The sequence below is a fragment of the Salmo salar genome, chromosome ssa02, assembly GCF_905237065.1.
Source record: "Salmo salar chromosome ssa02, Ssal_v3.1, whole genome shotgun sequence".
NCBI classification, from domain to species: domain Eukaryota; kingdom Metazoa; phylum Chordata; class Actinopteri; order Salmoniformes; family Salmonidae; genus Salmo; species Salmo salar.
This window is the reverse complement of record NC_059443.1, coordinates 63,623,820-63,636,237: the sequence shown is the minus strand read 5'-3', so window position 1 is coordinate 63,636,237 and position 12,418 is coordinate 63,623,820. Positions and strand designations below refer to the sequence as shown.

The 12,418-nt window shown below is 42.6% G+C and overlaps 2 protein-coding genes across 4 annotated transcripts; one reads left to right on the top strand and one right to left on the bottom strand.

Annotated features, from left to right (window-relative positions):
* The first annotated feature begins 89 nt into the window (after positions 1–89).
* prdx1 (peroxiredoxin 1) lies at positions 90–4,478 on the top strand. 2 transcript variants are annotated; one of them, NM_001140823.2, is given in 6 exon segments: positions 90–156; positions 1,092–1,215; positions 2,153–2,306; positions 2,874–2,996; positions 3,244–3,374; positions 3,892–4,478. In NM_001140823.2, coding segments are annotated over 5 exon segments (594 nt in total). In that variant the 5' UTR covers positions 90–156; positions 1,092–1,112; the 3' UTR covers positions 3,975–4,478.
* A 1,246-nt stretch (positions 4,479–5,724) lies between these two features.
* Positions 5,725–7,517, bottom strand: junb (jun B proto-oncogene). Of its 2 annotated transcripts, XM_045695721.1 has the most exons (2): positions 7,346–7,517; positions 5,725–7,096 (listed from the first exon to the last, which is right to left on the bottom strand). In XM_045695721.1, the coding sequence occupies exon 2, from the start codon at positions 7,056–7,058 to the stop codon at positions 6,159–6,161; it is 900 nt and encodes a 299-aa protein (XP_045551677.1). In that variant the 5' UTR covers positions 7,059–7,096; positions 7,346–7,517; the 3' UTR covers positions 5,725–6,158.
* Positions 7,518–12,418: the final 4,901 nt, after the last annotated feature.

Below are 12,418 nucleotides of genomic sequence, written 5' to 3'. Positions count from 1 at the left end.
TCGATTGACATTTATTTTAACGACTTCTCTGGCAACTTTTATTTTGAAAACAAAATCTTTTAAAACGTATAGGGAAAGTCCTTTCTTCCGGATTAGCGGCTTTCACGCCATTGCAGTAAACAGCAACACAAACTCTTTAGTCCTTTCACAAGAAACGTAAGTATGTATTAGATACTTCGACTATCACTCCATGCATGTTATGCTTAGTGTATTTTCAGCTGCTAATATGTCGCTACTTTTGCTGTGGTTGCAAAGAGTTGCAGACAAAAGAAACCGGCTAACAACTAACGTTAGCTAGGCATTGTGGGTCAATCCTCCGTGTACTTGTGGCTTGTGGCCTCTGTTTTACTAACTGGTTCTTTGTCCCTTTGAACAGTTTGGTGGGGGATTGGCACCTTGTTAGCCAATTAGCTAGCTAGTTGTAATGTAACTAGCTGCATAGATGGCTACTAAATGAATGCATACAATACTATTGAATTGTTTCATTGTTAAACATGTATATTTAACAATCTTATAGGCATTTATATAGTTTCAAGTTTGTCACGTGCTCAATAACAAGAAAAGCATTTCACTGTAAAGGTTAGTTCCAAACCCAACAATGTAGTAATAAATATCCCGACACTTGAGTGAAAAGTTACTAATTTAATGACTCAAAATTCTTTGACAAGGACCGTTGAATGTCAACCGAGTATAAAATGTCTTCATTAGGCAAGGTTTAAGGCTACACTGTAAAACCTTTGTTCTCACGCACAGCCTTGAGAACAACTGACTTGCATGTGACTAGGCTTGGTATTGGCAAGTTGATCCTGCAGCATTGTACAGCACGGTAGGTAGTACAACACTGCAGTAGAATTAAGATCCGTGTAAAAAAAAAAAAAAAACCTGGAGCTTTGAGCATTATTCTGTAACTTTTGATTGAATTTTTGTATTACTTTGTATGACTGATTTACTTTTCTTTAAAAGGAGTGCGAGGCTCCTGGCCCATAGCCTACTAGACTCCACCCTATTTGCTTTGGCATATTGAGACGAAGTTCCAAACTGTATTGATTCACTGTTGATTTTCTCCTGGCTGGGTCGTTTGTCTTTCCCAGGGAGCTGTCACTGTCACCACCATGTCTGCTGGAAATGCTAAGATAGGCCAGCCGGCCCCACAGTTCAAAGCCACTGCTGTGGTGGATGGACAGTTCAAAGATATCCAGCTGTCTGACTACATAGGTAAGGACTTTATGATTTTCTCTAAATGACCATTTTATTTGCAGGTCAGTTTACAGGTTACCTTCTAACTAAAAAGTTGCTGAAACATCAATGTTACCATGGTTACTCCATGGATATCAGTCTGAAAGAAGCTGATGTCAAAGGAGGCAGTAGTCTATGCAAGCCAGAATGTTGTATACAATTATATTTGAGGTTACTTTACTGGTTGTACTTGCTGTTGGTACTTTTGGTGGTAGGTCCAAATGTAACCGAAAGTAGTCGGACCACAGCACGTTTCCTCGCAACCAGCTGGCAGTGTTTTCCTTTTGGCCTGGTTTGGTTAGACTCGGCCGTATTGTGCAAGTGTTTGTCACACGCGAATTGCGTCAGTATTGAAATTTAAAATCGGAGGTACAAATAGTTATACAGACCAGTGTACTGAAAGTCGGGTTAATAACACTACTCTGGATATTGTCTAAATTTGAGTAGCTGAAGGACAAACCGCACAGACAACAGGTAGAGCAAGTTTAAATGTAATTTTATTCAACATTCTGGCTTGAAATGACCATTTACACACATTTTCACATGTCACAGGCTCTATATACCAATTTGTTTTTACAGCCTGATTAATCAGACTAACTACTGAGCTAAGGGTCTTTATTGTCTTTAACAACCATGCAGAACTACTCATGATGCCAGTTATAACAAGGCCAGTCAGCCGTGTGTGTGCAGGGTACAGAATAGTTAATATTCTGATTGGCTAGAATGTAACTGTCTTATGTCACCATCCAGGATGCAAGTACATATCTTCAGAAGAATAGGCTATAGAGTAGTGAATACACTACTGGCACCTGGAGCCAAATCGGCTACTCTGTGTTTTTGCTGTCCCAAGAGACTAGGCCAACATGTACCCAAACACACACACTTCTGACTCCTCTCCTGCATGTGTCCCCTCCAGGGAAGTACGTGGTGTTCTTCTTCTACCCGCTGGACTTCACTTTCGTGTGCCCCACTGAGATCGTGGCCTTCAGTGACCAGGCTGAGGAGTTCCGCAAGATTGGCTGTGAGGTCATCGGCGCCTCCACAGACTCTCACTTCAGCCACCTGGCCTGGTAAGAACTGGATAAGACTTTTGAGCATTGAGTTTGTCATTTCTGTTGACGTGAACTTTAAAGGCATGGAGACATACAGTAGGGTTGAATATTCCTGCACCTGACAGAACCTTGATCAGAATGGTCAAGAGGCTGACCTATTTCAACTGATAACAAATGTACCTGTGCATTTCTGTCAGTGAAAGATACTTTCCAGTTGTCCATCTGCCAATTGTAAAAAATGTAAAATAAAAATGTATAAATTAAACAGCCAGAGCATGGGAGTGTACTCAAATGCCTATCTCGTCTCTGCCAGCTGTACTGCCTAGTGGTGATAAGTGCCATAGCTCTTAGAAGAACTAACGGTCACTGGACTCAATCCAACAAGGGGTTTTAGAATCCTATGTAGTTTACATTTGCATGAATTGTTCATTTACTTTGACTATTACTGTGTGAATGTCAGTCTTCAGAATTCTTAATTTGACTTTGTTACTATGTGATGCTCACTACATCCTTAATGAAGCGTAAACAAGGGCTGTATTTGAGTTTGATATGATGACATTGTGCCCTTTCGCTCCCTCCCTATAGGATCAACACCCCCAGGAAGCAGGGTGGTTTGGGACCAATGAACATCCCCCTTGTGGCTGACCTCACCCAGTCTATCTCCAGAGACTACGGAGTGCTGAAGGAGGACCAGGGCATCGCTTACAGGTCAGTTATTTACGACACTGCCGTCAGTAGTGTGTATGTGAAACCTCTGTATACAAGGTGCCATTTGAATTTTAGTGTTGTTAAAGGTTGTTAAATGAATGTGTATATTTTGCATTTGATTCACTTTCATGTTGGGTGACTTTTTGATTTGACTTGTATTGAATATTGATTCAAGCATGTAGTCTCAGATGCCCCATGTGGCCTTCTGACCCTCTCACTGTTTCCTCTCTCCCTCACTCTTTCTCAGGGGTCTGTTTGTGATTGACGACAAGGGCATCCTGAGGCAGATCACCATCAATGACCTGCCAGTGGGCCGCTCTGTGGATGAGACCCTGCGTCTGGTGCAGGCCTTCCAGCACACAGACAAATACGGAGAGGGTAAGCGATTAGCAGGTTTTACATGTTTTTGCTTCCTAGTTCTTACTTCAAGAACCAGCACAGGGCTCTACAGTGGGACCACTTTACTCGCATATGCTGTAAAATATTTACCTGTGGGACCTAGAATTTTGTGTCCATATTTTTTTGACACGTGGGATCTTTCTAAAAATATGTATGTGTTTATTTATTTATAGATCTTTTTTTAATAAAGTATGTGTAGAGCCCTGCAGCATCTGGATCTAGTCTTATTGTTATGCACACAGGACACTTCCAACACTTTTTTTTTTTTTTTTTGCCATGAAGTCATTCAGTTAAGAGCAAGCTATCATTTCTCTTTACAACACCTAATACCATTTCATTAGTCTCTTTTTTTATAAATGTTTTTATATGGGAGGTCACTTTCAAACATGTGGAATGTGTTTGGAAAACATGGAGTTTTTACCATTGGTTAAGAATTGTTGGAATATTCCATGTCAGTGTGACTCATCCTGGGCTTGTCCCTCTCTTCCTGTGATAGTGTGTCCCGCTGGCTGGAAGCCAGGCAGGGACACCATCGTCCCCGACATCCAGAAGAGCAAGGAGTTCTTCTCCAAACAGTGACAACACAACAGAGCCTCCGGGTGTGTCCAAAATGGCACCCTATATAGTGCATATGGGCCCCGGTCAAAAGTAGTGCACTTTATAGTGAATAGGGTGCCATTTCCGACCCACGCTCAGTCTCTCCTGAGATGTCCTAGCACTTACCTTTAGATGGGAAGTCCTCCCTTTAGCTGCAGTCTCTTGGTGTCCAACCCACACGTATACATCTTAAGTATTAAAGAATTTGTTAGACTCCCACTCTTCTATCTTGACATTGTTACAAAATCTTGTATCTGTATGACAAATAAGCTACTGGTGGAAAGTTTATTCTAGTCCCAAGCACTGAAAGTATGTTTTGTTTGTACTCTTTTCTCAAGTGTTAGAAAAAAGCATGGAATATTTTGTACTTAACAATTGTTAACTACTCAGTCTACTATCACAGGACATTAATAACAACAAATGGGAAAATAATGATTTACATGTTGGCAGTGTTTTTGTCTGAAAAATAAAACTAAGTGGAGGTTGTTTGTTGTCATGTGTGAAATTTAGTTTTGACCACTAGGTGGAGCTCTATCGCCACTTTGCCAGATTCTCTCCTAAGTCCGTTGACAGATCTGCTTCAACAATGGTAGGTGGTGATATAATAAAGATTTTGTAAGATTGTGTAATGTGGAGAATTCCCAGCACAGTCTTAATCAGTAGGATGTCCTGCACCCTAGATTGGATTCCTTGAAGCTGGCTGCGTTATAAAAGCGCTGTCAGTCATCAGATGACACCTTTTGTATAGAGTTGATATCAATAAGGCTGTCCTAGTTGGTCTCCAAATAAATGCAAAGAACCTACTGCTCTCTGCATCCAACCTCTACCCTGCCTTCCCTAGATCATTGGCTAACTGTTCAGAGGATATGTTCTAGGGCCTAGCTCTCGTTAAGATCTGTAATATGGCTGTCTTCCTTTGGATGGAGTTGAATTAAGATATCTTTATTCGAGCTCTGCTGATATCAATGATATGGCCTTCGTTTGGTCTACATTAGTCCTACACGTTTCCTGTTTAACTTATTGCCAAGGCTATTTGCTTAGTTTACATTAAACTTTGAATGTTCAAAGACCTGAAAATTACTCCCACGTAGCCTATCAATGTTCAGTTTCCTTTCTCATATCAGCAAAGGACATCGTTTGCTTTGCTGGAAAATTGACCCATGTATTTTTATCTCGACATTAGTTTCGCATAGGGTTGTTTTGGGAACTTGAACGCTGCGGTGGCTGACAAGGGAAACTCCCCCCGTCTTTAAAAGCTTGCCATTGACAAACGTCTCTTCACACGCACGGTATGGTCTAGTAGTAAGGTCTCTCGAAAACGCGCCGCTCTACTGACGGGCAATGTAGGTGGGGGTTCACGGAAATCTTCCCCCTGCTGTGACGTGTAATTCCAAAAAAATACTATTTTTGGAATACGTATGTACGTCAGAGGGCAAACAACACAACGCGGGCACGTCTTGTACGTCAAGCCCCGTTCCTGTGTTGGTTGATTAAAAACAGAAACCGTTCCTGATGATAATTTACTGGTTAGCGTGGGAAATTTCAATGTAATTATATATCCATGTAAACAACACACCTACTTCTACTCATATGTTAACACTAAAGCTTGTCATGAACACTACAGCTGAAATGTAATATAGGCTATATCTAATTCATAGGCCTACAGCGTTCGTTGGTTTGAGAAATGTCAATGTAGTTGTGTAGAAAGGATACAATGTAAAATAGGCGAGGGTCAATTTTAAGATTTTACTTAAATATATACTGTACAAGTAAAAAAGACAGTGAGGATCAACCTGACTTAAAACAATAACTTATAAATGGAATGCATTTCACAAATGACAGTTCAAATTAATAAAAAAAAAATATGTAAACAGGCAAAGCCATAACTAGAGGACACTGTATATAACTTGTTCAGAATGCCCCGAGTGTTATTAGTCTTATTATTGTGCACGCGGTTTCCCATGTCCATCATACCCTGGAAACCAATAAACAATGCAAAAAAAATAACCAACTTTTGAATATTTTCAACATGAAAACACATAAATGGTAGTTCACTCAATTGCTGTCCCAACAGTGCAGTAAGTTCTGGTTGCTTTAACAAAGGAAAACAAATGTATTCCCTATTATTGTCCAGTGTTTATTTTATAGTCCATCATTTTATAGTTTTCAAAACGACTTGATCTTGGACGTCAACATGAGTTGACAGCCAGAACTGACGTGTGTCATAACTTTCTGTTTGAGTTGAGCTACCTGCTCGCGTAGGACGGAAGCTGTGCTGGAGAGCCCGGCGTTGTCTGTCTTCAGAATTTTCACCTTGTCCTCCAGGCGCGAGATGCGCTCCAGCTTGCGCTTCCGGCACTTGGTGGCTGCCAGGCGGTTCCTGAGCCTCTTGCGCTCGGCCTTGATGCGCTCCTGGTTCTCCATGTCGATTGGGGACATGCCGCAAGCTGACTCGTCGTCGCTGCTCTGCATGTCTGGGACGGTCTGGGGCTCCTCTTTCAGCCCCGAATATCGCTGTGCGTGTAGGCCTGCTCCGGCTAGCGAGTGCTGGAAGTGGTGGGATGGGTGCGCCGCGGCTTGGTGGTGCTGGTACTGGTGGTGAGGCAGGTAGCTGATGGTGGTGGAGGGGTAGCTGCTGGTTGCTGGTGTGAGGTTAGTGTGAGGGCCACAGCTGTTCAGGGTGGTGTACTCCAGGTGCTCCGGCTGCATGGAGGAACCAAACACGGTGGAGGCCACAGTGCACGTGGAGACTCCACCGGTTCCGATGGACACGTTCGGTGGCGGCATCTGGTTCATCTTGTGGAGGTCGTCCAGAGCTTTAACGAACCCGTCCGCGAAGCCCTCTTGTTCCTCTGTGATTCCCCTACTGTAGAAGTACTGCCCAGGTGTCGGTGTGGTAGTGATGACACCGTTGCTGTTCTGGATGATCAATCGCTCCAGTTCAGGAGAGGCGAGCTTCAGCGAGCCGACTTCTGATGCGCCCCCGATCGGATAGAATTCACTCTCGTTGCGCAGCTGAGCCTTGAGGCTTTGGTTCCGATAGTTCTCGGCGAAGTTCAAGTTCATGTTCTGCTTGAGGAGCTTGTAGTCGTGCAGGGCAGCGCCTGAATGACCATAAGCAGAAAGAAACGAGTCGTCATGATAGAAAGGCTGTTCCATTATTGTGGACATTATTCAAATATTGCTGGAATTCTTCAGTGTAGTAGCTGAATTTATAAGTCCAAAAAAGGGCAAGCCCTCTCGAATGTCTTTTCAGCAACCAAACGTTTCCGCAGAAGGTATAATATAATCAAGCCCAAAGTTATCAATGTAGAACAGAGCAAAACTTCCAAAATAGTGGAACTGTACTGTACCGAGTCAATAGTCGTCGGGTTTTTTTTCTTGACAGTTGTATTCAAACTGATGTCCGGTGACTAATTATTGGATTCCACACAGTCTTTCGTCCCGTTGATATTTCTTTGCGAACTGGAATGTTAGTTGTTTTCTCGCTGGTTTAAACTCGTGCTCTACCAGTGTTCATGCGATACAGGCAATTTATACACTTTATAGTGCAAGAAACGCACCGATTGGCCAGCGCTTGTTCCACGCCCTGAAACGTCAGATGCTCGATGACGTTGTTGCCAGGAACTGCTGAGATAAACAAGACTTGAGAGAGAGGAAAGTGATAGGCTACGTAAATGATTTTATACCTCTATCTGGGTTAAATGGTAGTGTTATTTGCGTCGAACCTCCACTTTCGGATTCATTTTGACTTCATATATTGATGTGGATATAATCTTGAGGGCTATCTTTATAACACCGTAATGAAGGGGGCATTGCCAGTTGGTTATAATATTATATTGATACATTTGAGTACTCTACATGTATTGATAGGCTACATGTATTTTGTGCCTATTAGGGTCCATATAAGAAAATATCACTGACACATTTAGCTGATTGAAGATTGCCTTGCAATTACATCAGCTTGGGTCATTTACCTAAGAAAACTATAGGTCTTCCTCAGGCTAAGAACACGACTATTTAGCCTATGCAATGTCATTGTATAACTTGTTGAACAGTAGCCAAATTCCCCTTCCCATCGCCTTGTATCCACACAGTGTTCAATAGTGTTCGATTGATAAGGCGCAAGGCTGAGTCATGGCAACGAAATTGATAGCAAGTCCATATTTGGTTATCCTGGCGCATCAGTTCCTGCTCCATGTGAAAAGCGGGAAGCCACTCCCAGGTTGGACGGCTTCCAGGAGCAGGCCTCCATGCGGGAAGAGGCGGAGTAGCCGTACTATACTCCGAGTAGAGCAGAGGGAGGGTGGGATGTGGAGGAGAGCAGAGGCTAGAGTGTCAAGGTAGTGCGATATGTCCAGAATAGTTTATTCAGAACAAGAATAACACTGGCACCATCACGATCACATGTGAAAAAGTGGTTGTGGCCCACATAGGCCAGTAGGCCTATTATTTGTCAAGTATTGGAGTCTTTCCTTTTCATTTTACGCATGGTGACGCCAGCCAAATGCTTATGAATTTATTATGGGGTGGAAAAGTAGTTATGTCCAGAATATCCAAATCAGAAGAATTGCTGACACCATAACGATGAAACCTGAAAAAAAGTTTGGGATGCTTTTTATTCTTACAATCAACCTTTTTGAGTCTTTATTTTTCCCTTTTACCCAGAGACAGAGGCCAAGCAGCTTTATTTTATGTTGTATTAATTGCTGTAAGCATCACGATGACACTTTGTGTGGTTTAGGCTTTTTTTGTATACCAATACCTTTGGTATTTTACGCATGGAAAGGCCACGCCAGACTTTTAAATGTATTATAATATTAGCTGACAAACAGCTATTATTTGGCCTCAGGTAGAGTTTTACCTTGAGAAACCATGGTAGCAAACAAAACAACAGAGTAGGAGACCCCTCTACCCGAACACCTGTTTTTGGTTCGAGGAGAAAGACGTCTCTGTCTCCTGAGTATGGTAATGAGGTCTGAATCATTCTCTCATCCAGAATAGAAGAACGGTCGAATCGAACGAGGCAGGCAACCGCCCACGCGCCCCTAGTTCTCCAAGTTCTATCTCCATGTTCGACTCGTCCCAACCTTCCACCCATATCCTCAGGTGGAGTAGCAGTCTACCATGTTGTCTATACCTGTATGCCCATCATGGGAACAGAACGTTTTCTGGCAATAACTCTTAAAAACACTTCCATTGTAATTTCCTTCCAGCCGTAAATACTGTTTTTTATTATTTTATTTATTTTTTACAATCAGATTTTTGGCAGCCAGGAACAACCAAATGTGCTCAGTACGAATGTTTTAATATAATTTCCCTCTTTCTGTGTACTCAGTTTTGGTATGACAATTTGTCATATGCCAAGAAATATGACATATGTCAATTACGCACTGACAAATTTCCTGACAACAATTTGACCACAGACCTTGCAATGTATAGATAAGATAGCTTAAGTAGAAAATACTTAGAGCCAATAATCGATGACTTACTTGTATTATGATTGGACTTGAAATCATCGGTTCAGTGCGTCCTCTAAGATATTATTAATTTATTATGGCCATAAAGTGATGAGTAAAATGTGTTAATTATTTACAGACAAATGTTATGGTTATATTTCGTCTAGGTAAATTAATGAGTAAGCGCACTGTTTGTACTATAAAGACACTCATAGTAAAATAATGAATAACTCTTGACTTGAGAGAGGTCACTGACCAGTCTGACCTCATTCATTAAAAGGTCAACAAGATTGTCAAAAATCAATAGGGATCTTGTTCATTGTGATCTATGATCTGTGACATGGTGTGCCATTTTTTAGGGGTCCTACTTAGTGAGTGGTTATTACTAAGTAATTACTCAATCTAGTTATAGGCCGAATAATGACAGAGTGAGTTGTGAAGTGGTCACAGAAGTGCACTGTTTCTGGTTTATTAAGATAGACATGGATACTTGTTTTGCTTCCGTTGACTCAAAAATGTATTCAATATTTCATTAGAAAACAGGTATTTTCAGCACTTTATTTCGAGACAAGATTTCTCCTGAACACAAATAGAATACCCTTCTTTCCCCCTTTCTCTCTCTTTCTCTCACACTCATCACATGCATAAGCACACAGACTCACTTGAGCCCATACTCTCTCTCACACAGACATACACACATCACACGCATGCCCAAAACACACACACAGTTCACAGCTCATACAGGCAATTTCGTCATTTTTGTTGAGTGAGGGTAATTTAGGATGACAGATTTCATTTGCTTTCTGAGGAAGGTGAAAGATGGGAAGTAAAATGCGGGAGAAAAAGACAGTAAAACCATAGAGCCCTGTGGTGTTAATCACTCACGGTGGTGAGCGTGATGCAGGCGTGTGTGAGCATGCATGAGGCCTGTGGTGTTAATCACTCACGGTGGTGAGCGTGAGCATGCATGAGCCCTGTGGTGTTAATCACTCACGGTGGTGAGCGTGATGCAGGCGTGTGTGAGCATGCATGAGCCCTGTGGTGTTAATCACTCACGGTGGTGAGCGTGATGCAGGCGTGTGTGTGAGCATGCATGAGCCCTGTGGTGTTAATCACTCACGGTGGTGAGCGTGATGCAGGCGTGTGTGTGAGCATGCATGAGCCCTGTGGTGTTAATCACTCACGGTGGTGAGCGTGATGCAGGCGTGTGTGTGTGTGTGAGCACGCATGAGGCCTGTGGCAGAGCTGTAGGAAAAGAGGGGCACTTAAACCTGGTCACTCACTATTGGGCCCAAACATCACTGCCCTGCCATGAGTGTTACTGTAGCGCTCTGCCCTGGGCTGGGCGGAAGGGCTGGAGAGAGGGAGAAGGATCGAGTGAGGGAAGGATATTGTATGAGAACGAAAGGAGAGTGGTAAGGTCAGGCAAGGCTTTGAAAGAGAATGAGGAAATGATGCAGCATGCTTAGGCAGGCTAGCCTAGCTGGCTATCTACTCCGATTTCAGAGCACTCTCGTCTGAGTGTGCCAGAGTGCAGAATAACTGACGAATTTACGAACGCTCAACACCCGTTAATATGGCCGGTGTCAGTAAATGTCGGCAAAAAGAAGCGTAATTAAATTGTTGCCAGCAGCACAGTTACAGTCACCAACGCTCTGGATAACATGATGAAAACGGCATAACCAGCTCTGCTAGGGAGAGTAAAATGGTCAGAGTGAGGTGTTCTCTCATTGTGTCAGGAAGTAGCCAGTTAGCGTGGGTACTTGACTGCCGTTGTGAGGTCAGAACGCTCGGATCAACCCTACTCCTCGGCCAGAGCATCCAGTGTACGCTCCGAGAGCGAAACGCTCTGAATTTACGAACGCCCAGAGCGCACTCTGGCACTCCAGAATGAAATTACGAACACACCCTAAATGAGATGACTATAGACAGTACAGACAGTACAGTATGGGGGGCAGAGATAACTTTTGTTTGGCTGCTATTGCCCGAACAGAGATGAGGTGATGACTTCTAAGGAATTAAAAATAATAAAGTCGTCAAATAAAAACGAAGTATTGTAAATAAACAACTGAAATATTGTATTATTTAATAGTAATTTAGTAATTTAATATTTTACATGTTTTGGCAATTGCATGTTCACCATTCTTGGCTTTTTCCATTAAAAAGCTCTAAAATAATTTTTGAATAATTTAATAATGCATTTGATGTTCATTTTTTTATTTTTTTATCGGAACCGACCTCAAAGCACACTAATCACTCAGCACTACCGTGATGACAAGACAGAGATTGATGGTTAAGTGTTAAGCATTCTCTCACGGTAAACGGCTTGGTAATAGAAAGAGGCATGTACGTTAAGATCAATTGGATTGTGAGTCACAGAATTTGTGGGTGAAAGAAACTCATCTGAAATCCCGCTTGGCCTTTCTTTTTCAGTAAGAGCTCTGCACGGAGGTGTATCCTATGCGTGCCATCACTAACAGTATCGTCTCCATTCTGCCATCATGTACTGTAAACCAAATCTACGTGTTTGTGTTCTCTGTCCGTTATATGTCATTAGTTCGCTTACTCCAAAGTTGAGTCCTCAGTTAGTAAAGGACAAAACAATAAAGCTGCCCGAAGGAACATGATGTCTATTTGGCCTTCACAACGGTGACTGTTTTTTTTTTTACTTCCCTCCATCCCTCCCTTCTCTTATGCCCCCAGTTCCTCCATCCCTCCATCTCTCCTTCCTCCTATGCCCATAGTTCCGAACTTCCCCCTTCACAATGACTATTTATACTTCCTCTTTCCCTTCCTCCCTCCTCTTTTGCCCCCGGTTCACCCTCTGAGTCAGGCCCTTGCCGAACACTTAACACTGGCCATCGCAGTTAAATGAACCAGAACAAATCTCATCTACTCCCCACTACATGTCTTTTTCTCAGGCAAGGTCTTCTCTGCTCCATGCGCAGTGAACCAGAAACGGCCTGG

What these genes read in the sequence shown, in the direction of transcription:
- prdx1 (XM_014179684.2), top strand. Translation starts at nt 1,113, where the DNA reads ATGTCTGCTGGAAATGCTAAGATAGGCCAGCCGGCCCCACAGTTCAAA. An exon ending in GACCAGGGCATCGCTTACAG is followed by an intron (nt 2,997 to 3,243) that starts GTCAGTTATTTA and finishes ACTCTTTCTCAG; the next exon opens with GGGTCTGTTTGTGATTGACG. An exon ending in CACAGACAAATACGGAGAGG is followed by an intron (nt 3,375 to 3,891) that starts GTAAGCGATTAG and finishes TTCCTGTGATAG; the next exon opens with TGTGTCCCGCTGGCTGGAAG.
- junb (XM_045695721.1), bottom strand. Translation starts at nt 7,058, where the DNA reads ATGAACTTGAACTTCGCCGAGAACTATCGGAACCAAAGCCTCAAGGCT.